Source organism: Typopeltis vanoorti, chromosome 11 (assembly GCF_054136105.1).
Source record: "Typopeltis vanoorti isolate ZY-2024b chromosome 11, IOZ_Tvanoo_1.0, whole genome shotgun sequence".
NCBI classification, from domain to species: Eukaryota; Metazoa; Arthropoda; class Arachnida; order Uropygi; family Thelyphonidae; genus Typopeltis; species Typopeltis vanoorti.
Genome location: NC_143559.1, coordinates 105195111 through 105216625, shown reverse-complemented (window position 1 = coordinate 105216625; position 21515 = coordinate 105195111). Strand labels below are relative to the sequence as shown.

General features: G+C 35.8%; 1 protein-coding gene across 3 annotated transcripts in view; it reads right to left on the bottom strand.

Annotated features, from left to right (window-relative positions):
• The window catches only part of LOC150101904 (FYVE, RhoGEF and PH domain-containing protein 2-like), a 310945-nt gene that overhangs the window by 60092 nt on the left and 229338 nt on the right, over positions 1-21515 (bottom strand). For all 3 annotated transcript variants that reach the window (XM_090400010.1, XM_090400009.1, XM_090400011.1), the window contains one exon: positions 13592-13622. In XM_090400010.1, coding sequence (XP_090256136.1) covers positions 13592-13622 — 31 coding nt within the window. The remainder of the gene's footprint in view (positions 1-13591; positions 13623-21515) is intronic.

Here is a 21515-nt window from a genome sequence, read left to right as displayed (position 1 = left end):
TGTCTTCATAAAAAACAACGGGACATAAAAAAATGCATTTTACCGTTGTTCTAGCATACATGGCAGACAGAACCAAATTAAAGCCAACAGTGATATTTAAAAGGAAAAAAATTCTGAAGCATATGAAATTTCCGCCAGGTGTAATTGTTCGCGCCAATCAGAAAGGTTGGATGAATGAAGAAAGTGTACAATTATGGCTGGATCAAGTATGGAACATACGTCCAGGTAGCTTGTTACGTCAACAAAACATGCTAGTCTGGGATATGTTCCAGGCACATTTAACAGAGGCAAGCAAAGAGAAAGCACGTGAGCTACGTACAGACCTAGCAGTAATACCAGGTGGTCTAACTTCCGTTTTGCAGCCGCTTGATGTCAGCTTGAATAAGCCATTTAAAGATCACTTACGTGAAAAATGGAGAGAATGAATGTCATCTGGTTTGGTGAAGATGACAAAGGGTGGGAATTTTCAGAAGCCTGAGATCACCCTAGTCACCAGCTGGGTTAAAGAAGCATGGGATTCGATACCATCTGAAATGATTCAATGCTCATTTCTTAAATGTGGAATAAGTAATTCAATGGATGGATCTGAAGATCACGTCATATATGAAAGCAAGGATGATGCACAACAAATTGGAGAGCATGATGACGATGACGACAACTGCTACACTGATGATGCAATCCCTACAGATGAATTTATAAATGAAATGTTTGACGACTCAAAAGATGAAGAAGAATCAAAGGATTTTGACATTTTGTTTTAAAATAAATATTTCTTTCGTTAATTCGTCTTGTATTTTGACATTTTGTTTTTAAATAAATATTTCTTTCATTAATTTGTATTGTATTATTTATAATGTTATGGAACAAGATTAACAGATCGCATTATACGTGAACATGGCATTTTTAGGGCTAGTTTACAAACAAAATTTATAGTTCGCATTATACGTGGATCGCATTATACACGATAATATATGGTAATTATAAGTTAATTGAAATATATTTTTTTTACTGTTATCATTTGATATTGTAAGATCTATATATTTATTATTATTAATGAAGATTCCCATATCAATGCCACTGAGCCTCAAAAAAAAAAAAAAAAAGAGCAGATTTTGAATACCAAAACCAATTGAATGTGCAATACAGTCTATATACCAAAATTGGTATTTAGTTTTGTGTTTGTTTTAAATTATTTCAAATAATTTGAAAGTAAAAGGAGTAGTATGATAGACTTTGTGTTTCTTAGGAAGGATCTCCCTACGATGAGTCTTTTGACTCCATGGAGGCCTGAATAATAATAATAATAATAATAATAATAAATAATAATAATAATAACTTAAGAGCTAATGTTAGATAACTGGGAGAACACATAGCCTTTATGGAATGTGGAGAATTGATAGGCACTTTTAATCCTGGACTGGCAATTTGGGACAGATGATAAAATTGTCACATTTTAAAGATACCTGTGAGCAAAAAAAAACCTACTTGTTTATTGATAAACATAAAGCATCAAATATTTCATCAGTGATACATTAAATTACATCACCAGTTTGCAACAGAACTTTCACCAATCCACTAACTGTTCAAGGCAATTACTAAATGCCAGAGATGCAGTCGCGGCTAGTAAGAATTTGTAGTGGTGGGGCTGCAATGCTATCAGCCCAAACCGCATGTAAATCAACGCGTTATCCCCACCAGGTAGCAGTTTGGTGCGGTCTGCATTGAATGCAGCTCCAGCATCGAGTATACTAGCCAGTATTAATACTAGCCCTAGCCTGCACAGCACAGTGAATATTGAAAATACAACTATTGCTACAAAATGAATTACGACGGTGGTCTGAAAAGTTCTTGACCTAATAATGTAAAAAAAGGATTTATAATTTGAAAATTATTTTTATTTTTCACCATAATCTCTTTGTTTTGACTTCTGTTTGGATTCTGGTGTGTAATGGTGAATCCAAGTGTCATCCATAGTAATAAATTGAAGCACAAAATCAGTTTTATTCTTGTTAAAACACTCCAAGCACTGTTCAGAGATTTTCATGAGAGTGCATTTTTGATCTGCTGTGAGCAAGCACGGCACCCATCTTGCGCAAAGCTTTTTTTTTTTCATATGATTTCTGATGTTACACTTTTTGAACATCCTTCACGTGGATCATCTTCAAGGCTGGTACAGCCACGTTTGAACTCAACAGCCCATTTCTTAATTGTCAAAAATGAAGGAGAAGAGTGCCCATAAATTTTATGAACTTCAAATGAATTTCTTTTGGCATTAAACCTTCTTTTACAAAGAATTTTATAACTGCATGATACTCAATTTTATCCATTTCGAGGGATATAGACAACACTTTTGCTTAAGACAGCTGTATAAAAAAATCTACTTGATAGAATGACTTTCAATTTCACATCGATGCTTATGACAGATGTACCAACTTAGAAAAAAAAAAAATCTTGCCAATAGTGTTGCAATGCCAGCAAAGGTTGGTCGATTGGTAGAGCCTCTACTACTAATGGCTCGCAAAAAGTTAAGCAGTTAGTAGTTGGAAGGGGTTCAATTGTTCGATGCTGTTAGCACACTCTCCCTCGATGAGTCTTTGGACTCCCTGGAGGTGTCACATAATAATAATAATAATCTGTGGTCGAGGCCGAGAATTTTTCAGACCACCCTTGTACATTCCAGGTGGATGTGATGAATTTCTGGAGTTTCATTGCATTTAATGGGGAAGGTACCTATCATGAATATCCTGTTCGTGTTCCATCTTATTCAATCATGTCTCAACAGTGTAATCAGAATGTTCTGTCATTCGTGTATGATATGTGCCCTGTGGCACAATACATTAATTCCTTTTGGAAATGACCATCATCTGTGGGGTAAATGATCTACTTCAGTGGTAACAATATTCAGGCAAGCTTTACCATTCAAGCTCTTGCTTTATTTGCCTAAAGGGGATTTAAGGAGTTCCTCATACATTTGTAATCAAGAATGATAAGATTCCTGGCTTCATGTTAGAGCCATAGCTTTTTCTTCTTCTTATTATTTTTTTTTCCTGTTATGGATGCATGAAATAAGGGTAATTAGGATTCCTTATTCTATGAAATTGTTCTACTGCCAAAATTTTTGGTGCCCAGTGCTGACATCCTGTTGTCTACCTATAGCTGTATATTTTCTGTAAAATTGCTTTACAACACAAATACTGGTAAAAAGTTGGATTTGAGAACAAGAACCAAGTCTTAGAGAGAGAGAGAACCAAAATCTGAAGAAAAATTTGATTGGCTCAGGAAAGTTGAGTCTGAAAAGCATATGGTGTAGTTTTTCTCAAAGATGGAAAAACATGAACTCATGGTGTACAGGAATGAAGAAACAATATGTGAGGAAAAAAAAAAAAATTAGCATTTTTTTATCAAAACAATGAATGATTCATTGTTTTGATTGAAGTTAGAGTAACGTAACAGAGCATCAGAACTCTTTAAATCAAGCTTTCATGTCTAAAAGTATACTTATTTTTAGAGGTGCCTGTGGCATAGTATAATTATTAAAGAACATGTAGATCCACAGTAATAACTTTTAATTAATAAATAATTTTTTTTTAATTAATAAATTTTTTTTAAATTCTACCTATAGGTAGAATTTTAAACAATCTTTAACCCGTTCTTATGAAAGAAATTTTCACAGACTTATGCAAAAATATAATTCTTTATATCACAAGCAAAAGAAAAACTTAACCTCTGACATCGCTTCTGCTAATAAATGGATTATTAACATTTCCAATCGCCCTTTATCCAACGCCGAAACCAGTGTTTTAGCAAAAGGCCTTGATTTTGCAGTTATTCCTACACACATTCCATATCTTGATTTTTTACATAATATAGAACGCAATCTGTCTGGACTTTCTAGCGAGGATGCTAATAAACTTCGTTTTGAAGTTGCAGCTTCGTTATTTAAAAGCAAATTACCTCCACACAATTTATCAAATGCTGAGATCAAAGGGCTAACTTCTTTAAGAAGAGATAATAGCATATCTATTTCTAAGGCCGATAAAGGAAAAGTTATTGTAATCATGAATAAGACTGACTATGAGACAAAAGTATCCAGTCTTTTAGAAGACACCTCTACCTACAAAGAGATCATGCATAATCCTACAAATTCACAAATTAAACAATTAAATAAATTACTTGATGAGGTCATCAGTTGGGACCCAAATTATGTGGATAAATTACGCATCTACGTTGGAAGAATTCCCCGTCTATATGGTCTCCCAAAAATCCATAAAGAAGGCTATCTAGTACGACCAATCATGAATTGCATTGATTCTCCTACTTATCGAATTGCAAAAGTCTTGTCTTATTCTTTAAGTGCTCTCACTGGACATTCCAGGTCCTACATAAAAAAAAAAGATTTCCTTGAAAAAATCAAGGATTTAAAAATCAAAGAGTCTGAGTTGCTAGTGAGTTTTGACATTGTGTGTCTGTTTACCAGTATTCCATTAGCCAACACAGTCAAATTATTATATGAAGATTACCCTCCAGATATCGCAAAGATTTTTGAATTTGTTATCCATTCAGGTTATTTTAGTTGGAAAAACAAGTTCTACAAACAAGTTGAGGGTACTGCCATGGATAGCCCTTTGTCTCCACCTTTGGCTAACTATTTTTTGAAACAATTCGAAGAGACTATGCTTTCATCCATTCACCCTCAATCATCTCTTTGGTATCGTTATGTCGATGATGTTTTTGCCATTTGGTCATATACTGAAGATGAGCTTTCCACCTTTCTACAACAGATAAATAGCCTTCACCCTCGTATCCAATTCACCATGGAAAAGGAAAATTCTTGTACTTTACCATTTTTTGACATCCTGCATACTCGAACTTCTTCTGGTACCTTATCTACAAGCGATTTTCAAAAATCCACATTTACTGGCATTTATATTCATAAAAAGTCTGCTCACCACACACCTCAAAAATTTGGCATTCTTAAATCTCTAATTAATAGAGCACATAAAGTTCGCTCCTCTCCAGAAATCTTACAACAAGAACTTTCCATCATTAAAAAGTTAATGGAATCTAATAATTACCACTCTAATCAAATCCAACAGATAATTGAATCTTATGTTCCAATACCTAAGGTTTCTTCAACAGTCTGCAGAGTTCCAATCCCCTACATTTCAGGAATCTCAGAACCTATAGGTAGAATTTTAAAAAAGTACCAATTGATTCCCACATATATTCCTATCAACAAAATTTCTTCCTTATTGCCTTCTACAAAAGATAAATTGTCATCTCCATCTTTGGCTGGCGTTTACCAAATACCATGTGAATGTGATGTTTCTTATTTTGGACAAACTGGCCATTCTGTGGAAAAAAGAATTAAAGAACATCAATATTATATTGATTACAACAAACCTCAGAAGTCTGGTCTAGCACAACACAGTATTAACACCACCCATAATATCCAGTGGGATAAAGCTATTCTCCTTCATAGATGCCGGTTCAAATATGAACGCCTCTTTAAAGAAAGTTGTGAAGCTATTTTATACCGACTGAATTTAAATCAAAATGACTGTCTCTCTCTCTCGAAGATTTGGGAGACTTTTATTTTATGTAATCATTAAAAAAACCAATTATCTTAAATATTAATTATTTATTAATTTCTTTCATTTCCTAGCTCTCAACAACAATGTATTTTAATAGGTGATCCACCGAAGATTCGTTACTTATATTCCATTCCTATCTGTTTGTGACACTGAAGATGTGCTATTAATTTTAGTATGAAATATCTGTACCTTGTTTATTAATTAAAAGTTATTACTGTGGGCCTACGTGTTCTTTAATAACTAAAAGTATACTCTTTATGGATAAGCTCAGTATCTTGCCAAAGGATCTTATGTTCAGTGTAGACAATGAAGTTGATCCAAAATGAACTTATGCAATTCACCATAGTAGAAGTAATTTTGGTGTCGGCTAATACTATATGGCAAATCACACAGTCTTGTTAGTCTCAACATGTTGCTTGATACTGAATATTTTAGGAAAGATACCAAGCTCATTCACAGGAACAGTTTTAGTCATGAACATCTGTTCTTAAGCTCTGTTACACTGTCCTACTTGAATCAGAATGATAGATTATCCTTGCCAAGTGTTTGCGTATATCTTTGACACAAGTTCTGTTGCTTTAGTCTACCTGAAAGGGTTTCAATAGTGAAGCGCATCTCTGGCATGCAGCACTTGTCCTGAATGAGTGTGGCACGTCTTTCTTGTCTGTCTTCAGTTGTTGCCTTACACAGTTAATTAACCTACTGTACATTCTGCCTTGTTTCCAGCTAGCTATATAGTTTCTGTATCACTTTTGATGGAGCCAGTCAATGAAGATGCAACATAAAATAACTACTATTTAAATAAAGTTGTTAAAAAAACTATGAAAATAAGGAAAATATAAAATATCAACTGCTTTCTCACTGAACTTATTAGATGAAACAAAATTTAAGGTGTGCAAGAGGAGCAGGGAAATGGGGAGGCTCAGGGTGGACAGGGATACACAGTGTGAGAAAGGTGGATGCTCCAAGAGGAGGCGAGAGCATGTGTAGGCAAGAAAGTAATGGGATGATCAGGGATCAAAAGGAAACAGATGGAATTGCAAAGAGTTCTAAAATGAAGAAGCATATAGGGAAATGGCCCCAGTCCAGCATGGAGAGATCACATCGAGTGAGTGGCATCAGTGGAACTAGCTGTAGATCCAGAAATGAGTTGTTGTGTTTGTATACCAATGCTAGAAGTAAAAAACAAGGTGGATGAAATGGTTGCACTAATTGCGTCTGTGCACCCAGAGATTGTCGGAATAAGTGAGACATGGTTAGATGAGGATGACATCCTGACAGGAATAGAGATGGAAAAGTATGATGTGTTTCGTGAGGATAGAAGGGGTAAAAAGGGAGGGGGAGTGCTATTGATGATTGAGAAAGAGTTATGTCCATACAAGGTAGAGATGCAAGACGGAAATGGGGCCAGTGCTTTTGAGGCAGTATGGTGTGAGATAGAGGTGAATAGAATCAAATACTTGGTCTGATGTTGTTATAGACCTGGTAATGTGGATGGTGGTGATAGTGAAATGTATAGTCAAATAAGCCAAGCAAATAAGAAAAGGGTGATCATTATGGATGATTTTAATTATGGCAATATAGACTGGAATGAAGATAGCAACTGGAAGTAAAGAAAATGAGTTTCTTGAGTTTTTGAGGGATAACTACCTCAGACAGTATGTAACAGAGGGCACAAGAGGATTAAGGATCTTGGATTTGGTCATCTCATCGGAGGATGTAATTATCAATGAGGTATCAAATCATCCACCAATTGGTGAAAGTGACCATGAGGTGATTACTTCGTTGGTTGCCAGCAGAGCAAGGACCCCTGTGAAAAAAGGGTATATGTGGAACTACAAGGGGGGTGATTATGAAGAGTTCAGGAGACAGCTTGCAGGTGTAGCATGGAATGAGGAGTTAGCTGGAAAAGAGATCAATGCAGCTTGGGGGATTTTCAAAAAATATTTAGTGGAAGCAATGTCTAAATGTATACCACAGGTGAGAAGGTTAAATAAAGTAGGTGTGAGATGGATGAATAAAGAGATTAAGCATGCAATACAGAGAAAAAGGGCATTGTGGAGGCAGCATAAGAGAAGTGGAAGTAACCAATTTCATGAGGTCTACAAAGACCAGGCAAGGAGGGTGACTTGGTTGGTGAGAGTAGCTAAAGAGAGGTATGAACAACAGTTAGCTAATGAAGCTAAAAAGAATCCTAGGGAGTTCTTTCGATATGTAGCCAGCAAAAGAAAGAATGATTATGGAAGGACGACATTGATTGGAGGATTGATTGGTATAAAGACAGCTGTTGCAGAATGTGTGGTGGAGATATTTAATGAGCAGTTCATAAAGATCTTTCAATCTTGTGAATGTGACTTCATGGAGAGATTAAGAGCAGTTGATGATGGGGAGGAGAGACTGACTGTAAGTGAGCAAGAGGTGTTTGGGGAGTTGAGTAAACTAGATATAAATAAGGCTGTGGGACTTGATAATATATCACCGCGTATTCTGAAGGAATGTGCCAGAGAGTTGACACCTGCCTTGACATATTTTTTTAATACGAGTCTTGCACTTGGTGAAGTCCCAAAAGAGTGGAAGGAGGGCAAGATTGTGCACTTCATAAAGGAGGTGATCGAACTCAAGCATCAAACTATAGGCCTATCTGTGTGTCAGGTGTTGTGGTTAAGTTGTTGGAGAAGCTTGTGAGAACTAGGATCCAGAGTTGGGTTGACAACAATGGTATAATCTTTGATGGACAGCATGGATTTGCTAAAGGGAGGTCGTGTTTTAGTAATCTACTTACTTATTACAATAAAGTGACTACTTCCTTGGACAGAGGAGAAGGATACACAGTAATATACTTGGATTTCGCAAAAGCTTTTGATAGAGTACCTCATGATAAGTTGACAGTCAAACTAGAGCAGATGGGGTTGGATATTAGATTAGTGCATTGGATTGGAGACTGGCTATCTGATAGGTATCAACAAGTTGTGTATGGGGGTGCAATATCCAAGAAAAGGAAAGTCACTAGTGGAGTGCCTCAGGGATCTGTTTTAGGACCATTACTATTTAACTTGTATATTAATGATATTGGCGAAGATTTGGATGGAGATATTCAGTTGTTTGCAGATGATGCAAAGTTGGGACGAACCATAAAGAGTAGTGAAGATGTTGTGGCCTTGCAAGAAGACTTGAATAAATTGAGTGATTGGGCAAGCAAATGGGGATGTGAGTTCAATGTTGCAAAATGTAAGGTTTTAAAATTTAGAAAACAAAGATGGGATGCAGAATTTATGCTTGGTGAGAATATATTGTTGGAAGTAGAGGAAATAAGAGATCTGGGAGTGATAGTGGATAAGGATCTAAAATTTAGGGGACACATCGCCAAAATTGTGAAGACAACACAAAGACTTCTGGGAATGATGAGGAGGACACTGACGTGTAGAAGTAGGGAGATTCTTTTTCCATTGTATAAGGCTTTGATTAGGCCACACATGGACTATTGTGCCCAGATTTGGTCACCTGGTTTTCAGAAGGATGAAGAGATGTTGGAAAGGGTCCAAAGGCGACTGACTAAGGTAGTTTCTGACCTCTGGAATGTCGAGTATGAGGACAGATTGAAAAGATGTAATTTGCAGAGTCTAGTGGAGAGAAGGAAGAGGGGAGATATGATAGAGACCTACAAGTTGGTAAGGGGTTGTTATAGGATCAATGGTGGAGAAGTTCTACAGAGAATAGTGGGAGATCAGGGGAGAACCAGAGGTCATCCCTGGAAACTGTATAAAGAGGGTGTGAGTAGGGGAGTGAGAGGCAGGTTTTTTTCATGCAGAGTTGTGAATGATTGGAATGCCTTGCCTGAGATTGCCTGAGAGTGTGGTGTCTGCAAGGAGTTTGAATGTGTTTAAGACCCGGTATGATGAGATGTGTGTGAGATAAAAGGACCTCTTAGACGAGTCTTTGACTCCATGAGGTCTTGTTTAATAATAATAATAAATAATAAAACATTTCAGTATAGTTATGTAATGAAGATGGAAAATTAAATGTAAAAATGATTAATGGAATAGATAAAGTGATGTAGTTGAAAGCTATATGAATAAATTTATATATATATATTTATAAAGAGTTGAATGACTAGAACCAAGATTTAAGTAAAAAAGTTTTAATATAAAAACACGACTAGTTTCTAGTCGTGTTTTTATTAATTTGTAACAGCCTTCATCAGGTGACATTATAAAAGAAAGAAAAAAAAAAACACTAAAACACTGAAGCTTAAATAAACTATGAACATCATAGAGAGTCTCTATACATAACTGACATTAAATTGTTGTGGTTGTATTTAAAGCTGTTCTTTCGTTAGCTGTATTGTTGTATAATTTTTCTCTCTAGTTCATCAATGCAATGGAAGATTTTTCCCAGCAGACTTTGTGACTTTGGTTTTCATAATTTCATTTGGTTTTCATCCTTTTCTCGGCTAATCCTAATGATGAAAACCAAAGTTACAAAGTCTGCTGGGAAAAATCTACTAACATCTTCTGTTGCAATGATGAACTAGAGAGAAAAATTGTGGAATCTACAGAAATCATCTTCAATCCTGTTCATTTAAATAATAACTTGAGCTATAACCTCCCAGATTGTCATTCAGCTGTAATCATGTACTGGTGTTCACAAGATGCTACTAGCACGCACTTTCCCAACAATACAACTAACGAAAGAACAGCTTTAAATACAACCACAACGATTTAATGTCAGTTATGTATAGAGACTCTCTATGATGTTCATAGTTTATTTAAGCTTCAGTGTTTTAGTGTTTTTTCTTTTTTCTTTCTTTTATAATGTCACCTGATGAAGGCTGTTACAAGCCGAAACTAGTCGTGTTTTTATATTAAAACCTTTTTACTTAAATCTTGGTTCTAGTCATTCAATTCTTTATAAAAATATGTATGTTAACCGAGTTAATGATCATTCTTTCATATATATATATATATATAGAGAGAGAGAGAGAGAGATCAACCAAAACTAAAAAGAGGTATATAAATACAAAGCTATTTGCACAATTTTAATATAGAGAGCTAAGAGTAGAGCTAAAAACAAAACAATTGATTAAGAAAATCAGGAAAGCAAAAAGATGGCTTCAAATGGCAGAACTATATTAAAAATGAAGATAAGAAGAAAGGAACTGGATATTATTATTACTGTATAATCAAATATGTATAAACAGAACTAATCTAAATAGATCATTCAAATAGAATGGAAGATAAAAAAAAAACTAGTAAAAAAGTCTTTGAAGCAAAAATTGCAAGGAAAAGGCCATGAAGATCGAGATACAGATGGAGAGAGACACTCAGAAATGCATTTAAAAATGTAAAAACTATCTGATCATGCATCACAAATAATCAATTTCCAATTTGAAAGAAAACTTGATTTGAAAATATAGTCAAGAATCTATCATGATATCTTGTCATTCTCCTTGATGGGGAATAACAGCAAGTAAGTTTTCTCTGTAGCATATACTGTACATAGATACATAACATAAATAAATATATCATCATCCAATTCCTGATATTCACCCTCAAGGGTGTGTATGTGTGTGTGTGTGGTGTGCATGTGGGAGGTTGGGAGGGGAGGGGACAGGGTACAATGATAGTGCAATATAAGTTTACATTATTGTTAACTAACTTCCTATCAATGATTTCCTCCAAATCCATCCGTTATTTGTCAGGAATCGAATATTATCAGATTTTGTCTTTCAGTCTTCTATGGCACATCTAACTCCATCAATCCACCTAGATTCTGGTCTTCCAAAAAGACCAGAAAGCAACAAAAAGACCTTTCTCCAGGTCTTTTTGTTGCCATTAAACACCTATTTTGCTAAGCCTTTTCCTCTCCTATTGTTTAAGTGACCATTTCACTTGAGATTAGCTTTGATCCCACATTCCTGAATGCTAACAATGTTGAGGTCCTCCTTTATATTTTTAATATGATTCTGCCACTGATGCCATCTATTCACTCTCCTAATTTTCTTCAGAACTCTCATATTTAAGGTCTCTAGTTCTTTATCAATGGTTTTATTTCTAACCCAGCTCTCAGAATATTGTTTTGTGTATGGCTAGTTTAATGTGTTAACTAATTTCTCTCTTATTACGTACAAATTTATTCAGTTGACTTCCCACCTCCCACTGCATATTGTGTTGTCTATTTCAACATTTATTTCACCTCTTTCACTAAAAATTGCACCTAAATAGCTAAAATGTTTTACTTATTCTAGAGGCTTCCCAATCAGATGCAAATAATGTTTTCAAAGTTCCTGCCCATTTTCACAGTCTGCCTTTTTGTTGCTAATTTTCATGTTGTTACAGCAAGTTATTCAATTTAGTTAAGAACCCTATAGACTTGTATTGGATTTATTTAGAAGTATACCACCATCTATATAAAATAAAGAGCTGAGATTAGCATCTTCAATTTTGATTTCAGGTTTAATGCCACTTTGTGATCCATATAAATGGTGAGTAACAGTGGAGATAGTGTGCATTCCTGTCTAATACCTGATTTTACATCAAATCATCTTCCTGTACCTCCTTCAATTCTAACATAGATTTAGCTTATATATTGCAATATAAATTATGTGCTGCTCTGTATAATGTCCCATTTTTACCATATAATCATAGCATTTTGAACTACTTTTCTTATTACACCTTGTCATGTGGTTATTCCATATCTACAAGACAAAAAAATACAGATTCTTGTTATTCCCAGGATTTCTCAACTATCTGTCTCAAAGTGAGAATCTTATTTGGATAACCACCATTCTGCTCAAACCCAGCTTTACTTCCCTTTTGTATATGAGTACTACATGAGCTCTACTCCAATCATCTGGAATTCAACCCTTTTACAAGGCTTTCTGAATTATGCAGTTACTACAAACCTTTTATGCCTCCATGCATTTCCAGTTGAATATCAACTACTTTTCCTGTCCACATTTGCCCTGTCTCTTTGGAAAGTCAGCCTAGTGGATGACATTGAATATCAGTTCAATGTTGTCAAGAATGCAGTTAGTATTTTGGATGGAAGACTTTGCAGTCAAAGTATTATATTAATGGGAATTTTGTTAGAAGTAGTCAATGAAGCTAAAGATCTGGGGATTGTTGTGGATTAAGAGTTAAAGTTTAGAAGTCACATAGCTAAGGTTGAGATGATAACCTTTAGAAGTACTGCAGACAGTACTTCTAAAAAAATTCCCATTAATATAATACTTTGACTGTAAAGCTTTCCATCTAAAAAACTAAGTGCATACTTGGCAACATTTAACTGATGTTCAATGCCATTGACCATATAACTAGTCTGCAGAATTCTGTATCAGCTACATTTATTATTACTTTCCCTAACTTAGCATCATCAGAAAATAACTGAATATCACATTCAAGACTATTCTTCAAGTCTTCCCATTACTATTGTTTAGCTACTTTTACATTGTTTCACTTTTTTTTTTTTTTTCATTTTTCTCTGTATTCTCTTATAATGTTTTCAGTGGTATAGTTAGATTTTGCAAAGACTTTTGATAAATTAGCACATGACAAGTTTTAACTAAAATGAAAGAGAATGAAAACTGCAGAGCCTAGTGGATAGAAGAAGGAGAGAGGACATGACCGAGAGGTGCACGTTGGTACTTGGTAATTACCAGATTAATATGGATGAGATTTTTCATAAAATGGCTGGAGACAAGGGAGAACAAGGGGCCATCCTTAGAAACTGCATAATGAGGATGAAATTAGGTTTTTTTTTTTGTGTGTGTGTGTGCACGTGCATGCGTGGAGAGTGGTGGCAATTGGAATGCATCACCTGAAAGTATGGTGAATGCATTTAAGTCAAGGTATGATGACCTAAGTGTATAAGAGTGGGACCTCCTGCAATCAGTCTCTTGACTCGATGAGGGTCTGATAATATTAATAATAATTACCAAAATACTTCATAATTTTAATAATAAAATTTAAAAAAATAGATTCAAACATTATTTTTCTTACCTGCATCCATGACTGTTTATCATGTGGTGTTCTGAAACATTAAAAAAAAATTAACATTAACATAAATAAATTTCTTTCTGAAAGCATCATCTTCATCTTGAAATACTAAAGAGATTTTTTTTTAAAAATCTAATGTTTGAATATCATGCACAACTCTACTCTGCCAAATGGCCAGAGTTTAAAGAAGAAAATGGCCATGGGACTTGATGGTATATCACCGTGTGTTTTGAGGGAATGTTTCAGAGAGTTAACAACAGCTTCAATGTACATTTTTAACACGAGTCTTAGATTAGCCCAGGTCCAAAGGAATGGAAAGATGGTAAACTTGTTCTGCTTCATAAAGAAGGTGATAAGACTAACAAGACTTCAAATTATAGTCAAGGGTGTTGACTATAACTTGAAGAGTGGTGAGTAGAATTCGTTAATGGACAGCAAGGGTTTGCTAAAGGAAGATTGTGTTTAACAATCTGCTTACTTATTATAACAAGTTGACGAATACATTGGACAAGTGGGAGGATGCATATACAGTAGTATATTTAGATTTTACAAATGCTTTCAATAGATATCCACATGACAAACTAGTTAAATTGATCTACTATCCAGTTAATGACTGGATAGTAGATTACTGCATTGGATTGGAGATTAGCTCTGATATGTATCAACAGGTTGTGTATGGGGGAATGATATCCCAAAAGAGGAAAGTCACTAGTAGCATGCCCTAAGGGTCTGCTTTGGGCCACTGTTGTTTAATTTTTATGTAAATGATATTGGAAAGGGCTTAAATTGTGATATACAGTTGTTTGCAGATGATGCAAAGTTGGTGAGAGTTAAGAAAAGTAGAGCAGATGTTGTAGCTTTGCAAGAGGACCTAAATAGACTGTCTGGATGGGCAAGTGTTGAGATACCAGTTTAATGTTGTAAAGTAAGGTTTTAAATTTTGGGAAGCAAAGATGGAATGCAGAGTATAGGATTGTTTGGGATATTTTGGAAGAGATGGAGGAGATGAAGGATTTATGGGTTGTGGCAGATACAAACTTGTGGACATTTTGCTAAAATTGTTAGGATGACATAGCAGATTATAGGAATGATGCCAAGAACAATCACATATAGAAGTAAGGATGTTTTGATTCCATTGTACAAGACTTTGATCAAGCTGCATATGGATATGCACAAATTTGATCACCAGGTTTTCAAAAGGATGATGAGATGTTGGAGAGATCCAGAAACAATTGACTAAGTTGGTTTCTGGTCACTGGAATGTGGAATACAAGTTTTTAGTGGATAGAAGGAAGAAGGGAGAGATGATTCAGACATATAACTTGATAAGGGGTAATTACCAGATTAGAATACATGATGAGATTTTTCATAGAATATCTGAAGACAGGGGGAGAATGAAAGGCCACCACTGGAAGCTGTATAAGGTGAGTGTGAGCAAGGGGATGAAGAGTAGATTTTTTGCATGGAGAATGGTGAGTGATTGAAATGCATTGCCAGAGAGTGTGGTGAGTGCAGGAACAGTGAATACATTTAAGTTGAGATACAATAAGCTGTCCACGTGAGAGTGGGACATCCCACGATGAGTCTCTTGACTACACAGAGGTCTGTTGATGATAATAATAATAATAATAAATAACTCTGCAACCACCATATGAATCTGGTGAATACACCTTCAGTGAAGGTGGTATGTGCAATTTCATTAACCAATTGCAAATAACTATATCAAAAAATATTTCATGGTCACTCAGATATTTTATCAATTTCTAACTATTGAAAATAAAATTTCAATAGTTTTCAAGTTCAATATATAGAACAATTGTAGTTTTATATTGGATAAATAACTAAAATTTATTTAACGTTCACCTTAGATGAAACGCCAAAAGGCTATTTTTTCTGCTCCACCTTTGCTTCGAGTTGCCTTGGTGTTGTACTACCAGGTGGTCACTTATGCTTGGATTCGCCAATAGTTCTTCGGCATGAAACTCTTAGATCGTAGTTTTCAATCTTAGAGTTTCGCATACTGGCTGTAAAATAATAAGGGATTTTTATCCCCTTAATTTAATTAACTTCGCCAGAAAAAGTAGCCGTTTGGCATTTCATCTTAGTTATAATATAAGATAATATAATATATGGGCACACCTTTCTGGCATTCGTATAGTGAAGGTATGTAAGTTCTTTTCACTTACATACCTTCACTATACGAATACTTCTCTTATGCTGTCTCCACAATGCCTTTTTTTTCTGTATTGCATGCTTAATCTCTTTATTCATCCATCTCACACCTACCTTATTTAACCTTCTCACCCATGGTATACATTTAGATATCCTTGATATTTTCTCATAATGTAAAAACAAACCGCTCCTAGGAGATGTAATACTGCTTTACATTATGAGGAGAGGTCACTACCCAGACTGGTTTCAACCTTTTTTGATATCATCCAGGTCTAGCTACTCACTGATGAGACCTCAAAAAAGGTTGAAACCAGTCTGGGTAGTGACCTCTCCTCATAATGTAAAGCAGTATTACATATCCTAGGAGCTGTTTGTTTTTACATTATGAGAAAATATCAAGGATATCTAAATGTATACCATGGGTGAGAAGGTTAAATAAGGTAGGTGTGAGATGGATGAATAAAGAGATTAAGCATGCAATACAGAAAAAAAAGGCATTGTGGAGACAGCATAAGAGAAGTGGAAGTAACCAATTTCATGAGGTCTACAAAGACCAGGCAAGGAGGGTGACTTGGTTGGTGAGAGTAGCTAAAGAGAGGTATGAACAGCAGTTAGCTAATGAAGCCAAAAAGAATCCTAGGGAGTTTTTTCGATATGTAGCCAGCAAAAGAAAGAATGATTATGGAAGGATGACATTGATTGGAGGAAATGGTATAAAGACAGCTGTTGCAGAATGTGTTGTGGAGATACTTAATGAGCAATTCATAAAGATCTTCCAATCTTGTGAATGTGACTTCATGGAGAGATTAAGAGCAGTTGATGATGGGGAGGAAAGACTGACTGTAAGTGAGCAAGAGGTGTTTGGGGAGTTGAGTAAACTAGATGTAAATAAGGCTGTGGGACTTGATAATATATCACCACGTATTCTGAAGGAGTGTGCTAGAGAGTTGACACCTGCCTTGACATATTTTTTTAATACGAGTCTTGCACTTGGTCAAGTTCCTAAAGAGTGGAAGGAGGGCAAGATTGTGCCACTTCATAAAGGAGGTGATCGAACTCAAGCATCAAACTATAGGCCTATCTGTGTGTCAGGTGTTGTGGTTAAGTTGTTGGAGAAGCTTGTGAGAACTAGGATCCAGAGTTGGGTTGACAACAATGGTATAATTTTTGATGGACAGCATGGATTTGCTAAAGGGAGGTCATGTTTTAGTAATCTACTTACTTATTACAATAAAGTGACTGCTTCCTTGGACAGAGGAGAAGGATACACAGTAATATACTTGGATTTCGCAAAAGCTTTTGATAGAGTACCTCATGATAAGTTGACAGTGAAACTAGAGCAGATGGGGTTGGATATTAGATTAGTGCATTGGATTGGAGACTGGCTATCTGATAGGTATCAACAAGTTGTGTATGGGGATGCAATATCCAGGAAAAGGAAAGTCACTAGTGGAGTGCCTCAGGGGTCTGTTTTAGGGCCATTACTATTTAACTTATATATTAATGATATTGGTGAAGATTTGGATGGAGATATTCAGTTGTTTGCAGATGATGCAAAGTTGGGACGAACCATAAAGAGTAGTGAAGATGTTGTGGCCTTGCAAGAAGACTTGAATAAATTGAGTGATTGGGCAAGCAAATGGGGATGTGAGTTCAATGTTGCAAAATGTAAGGTTTTAAAATTTGGAAAACAAAGATGGGATGCAGAATTTATGCTTGGTGAGAATATATTGTTGGAAGTAGAGGAAATAAGAGATCTGGGGATGATAGTGGATAAGGATCTAAAATTTAGGGGACACATCGCCAAAATTGTGAAGACAACACAAAGACTTCTGGGAATGATGCGGAGGACACTGACATGTAGAAGTAGGGAGATACTTGTTCCAATGTATAAGGCTTTGATTAGGCCACACTTGGACTATTGTGCCCAGATTTGGTCACCGGGTTTTCAGAAGGATGAAGAGATGTTGGAAAGGGTCCAAAGGCGAATGACTAAGGTAGTTTCTGACGTCTGGAATGTTGAGTATGAGGAAAGATTGAAAAGATGTAATTTGCAGAGTCTCGTGGAGAGAAGGAAGAGGGGAGATATGATAGAGACCTACAAGTTGGTAAGGGGTTGTTATAGGATCAATGGTGGAGAAGTTCTACAGAGAATAGTGGGAGATCAGGGGAGAACCAGAGGTCATCCCTGGAAACTGTATAAAGAGGGTGTGAGTAGGGGAGTGAGAGGCAGGTTTTTTTCATGCAGAGTTGTGAATGATTGGAATGCCTTGCCTGAGATTGCCTGAGAGTGTGGTGTCTGCAAGTAGTTTGAATGTGTTTAAGACACGGTATGATGAGATGTGTGTGTAAGATAAAAGGACCTCCTAGATGAGTCTTTGACTCCATGAGGTCTTGTTTTAATAATAATAATAATAATAGTGAGGGATCTTACTCCACCTTTGCTTTGAGTTGCCTTGGTGTTGTACTACCAGGTGGTCACTTACGCTTGGATTTGCCGATAGTTCTTCGGCATGAAACTCTTAGATCATAGTTTTCAATTTTAGAGTTTTGCATACTGGCTGTAAAATAATAAGGGATTTTTATCCCCTTAATTTAACATTCACCTTCTTAAAATGCTAAGTTCAATGGCCTATCATAGCCAAATAACTTGGTTTCATAGAAACCTACTTAATGCTCTGGCAAGGTAGTTAATCATACCTGCATAATTCTTCGATGTCTGTTAATTATGAATATTTTCTGACAAGTTTGTTTACCATGCAAGATGAAAACTCTGCTTCTACAGGAGACTGGTAACTTACCTTCTACTGAAAAGCCCTAATAAAGGTTTTCTGTGTCCCAGATGGAATCTGATCATCCCAGTAACTGATCAATGGAGGCTGTGTAACTCAGTATATTATTTTTGTTGTGTTAGAAAGAATTTTTATTCAACATAACTGATATTATGATTTAAACCAGGGCTGTCCAAAGCAGTGCCCATGATGTGATTTTGTGCGGCTTGCCTGTGGGTTTTTGATTTTCACGAGCAAAAAAATAAAATAACAATTTGAATCGAGTATGTATTAGATATTTTAATTCTATCATTAATCAATAACCTCGATGTTGGTAATTTTATTTGGTGTTTTTACACCACTATATACCCACATGTTTTTCAACACTAATCACGTGCTCACATTCCTCGTGAGCATGCGATTAGTGTTGTTCGTTTGTTCAGCTATCCAGGTTGTGTCGCTGCTGCTCACCAAATTACTAGATGCTCATTGTGACGCAGCCCTCGGATAAATATTTTTTTTTAATGCGGCCCTCGGATTACCTAAGATTGGACAGTCCTGCTTTAAACAACAAGCAGAAGGCAAATATCTCATCCTCCCTTCTCCTCCACAGACAGTACTGTTATGTTACACATTTAATACGTTTTGTAACCTACCATGCATGGAACTGATTTTAAAAAAAGGTCACACGACCAAAGTTTTATATACAGATTCTTGTATCACCTTAGCACAACTTCATTAACAAGCCACAGTGGTATTATTAGATATATGTGAAGTTTTTTTGAGCTGCACAATTTTGAAAGTTCTGAAATTCTATCTTCCCTGAATTGTTATACTACAATACCATGCTTTGCTTTAACTGACATATGAAGCTTATTTTTCAATAATATGAACTTACATGTGCCCTTCTGATGGTTGTTACAAAAAACAGTTTTTGTTATATAAACTTTGATATGTTTATATTTCAAATACCATCAGCAATTTCCTGATGCGTACCTTCAAGGGATGTACGGGATAGTAAGATAATGCCAAATATGTTAGCTTTTATTCCTTCATTCTTCTCCATGAAGCTTGACCATCTACAATCCAAATAGTGAAGTCATCTTCCTAGGCAACTGCAATGTCCACAATATAGGGAGTAATTATATAACTATCGATATTATTAAGTTTCCATTATTACTAATGTCCTATCATCAATTTTCCTCCAAATTATTCTCTCATTTGTCAGTATGTCAGTATTATCAGATCTTATATTTTTGTCTTCTACAGCACTTTTAACTTCACCAATCCATCTATTGGTCTTTCTTGGGATCTTTTTCCTCATCATCATCACACATCTGTTTTGCTAACCTTTCCTCTCCCATTCTTTTTAAGTGACCATGCCATCTTCTAATTAGCTCTGCTCACACATTATTCAATACTAACAATGTCAAGTTCCTTCCTAATATCTTTATTTTTAATATGATTCTACCAGTGATGCAATCTGTTCACTCCTCTAATTTTTCTCAGAACTCTTACATCTGTGGTCTCCAGTCTTTGATCAACTGTTTACTAACCAAACTCTCCAATCCACAAGTTATAATTGGCTTGAACGCTGTCTTGTATACTGTTAGTTTAGTGTTATGGCTAATTTCTCTTTTATTCCATGTGAGATTTCTCTCTCATTCCATTTATTTAACTTGCTCCTCACCCCACCAGTTTTGCTTATTCTGTTGTCTATTTCCATATTTAATGTCATCTTCACAAAAAATTATGTCAAAATAGCTGAAATATTTTATTTATTCTATAAGTTCTTCATTCAGAATGCAGTTGAAGTTTTCTGTCTCTGCCTATTTTATATGTTTTGGCCTTTTTATTTCTAATTATCATGCCAAATTTGGTACAGTTTTTATTCTTCTCTATGAAGCTTGACCATCTACAATCCAAATAGTGAAGTCATCTTCCTAGGCAATCGTAATGTCCACAACCCCAACTGGCTCCCCTTTTCTGGTGCCAGTGATCAAACTGGATGTGATTCAGAAGTTTTTGCTATTAAGCAATGATCTAATGCAAATCATATACTGTATTTGCCTATCTGAATTCCTGATAACTCTCCTTCTCCACTTTCCCAATACCCATTATCTTTTATTTAATCAATTCTTCCAGATACACCACAGAGGACATTTCTTGACAACTCAGATCACAATATTATGTAAGTCTCTATTCAAAGAGAATGCCTGCTCTTCAACCACTCCTAACTCCATGTAATTTGCCACTATAAAGGTACCAAGTGAGATGACATCTGAAACTACTACCTTCCTTTCTATGGTCTAACTATTGCTTCTGTTCTTCCTCTGACCACCTAGATGCCTGTGCTAAGCACATCACAGAAATCATCTTCAATGGCATGAAGACTTCCAACCCCCCCCCTTTTTATCCAAAATTCTCTTCCATTTTTAAGTTGAAAGTGGAAGAGAATCACTCACCACTGGACACATGCCATGGAAAGGTTTATAGAGAAGCATGCTGTGTTACCCTTGACATTTCCAGGGATTTTGATCATGTTTGGTATTGGGCATGCTCAACAAACTACCTTCCTTCAATCTACCTGCCACCTCTGTAATTGGATAGCTGGTTTTCTCTCTGTCCATTCATTGTGCAGCATGGTGGATGGCACTCTCTCTTCAAACTTTGTGACCAATGCAGGAGTGCCTCATGGTTCTGTTTTATAACCTACCCTCTTTCTCCTATACATAAATGACCTACTCTCACTACTAATCCTATCTACAGCTTGCCAACCATAGTATACTCCATCTTACTCTTTTAACAATCTATACAGTTCTCAGACATCCCAAATTTCAAGATCTGTCCAATATCTTAAACAATGATCTCTATGTCACCCTTCAGTGTGGACACAGATAATCTGCTCACCTTCAATGCCACCTAAACATAGTCCTAGCTTTTCTGTCGCAAACAGGATTTGAGCTCACCCTCCCTTACCCGCC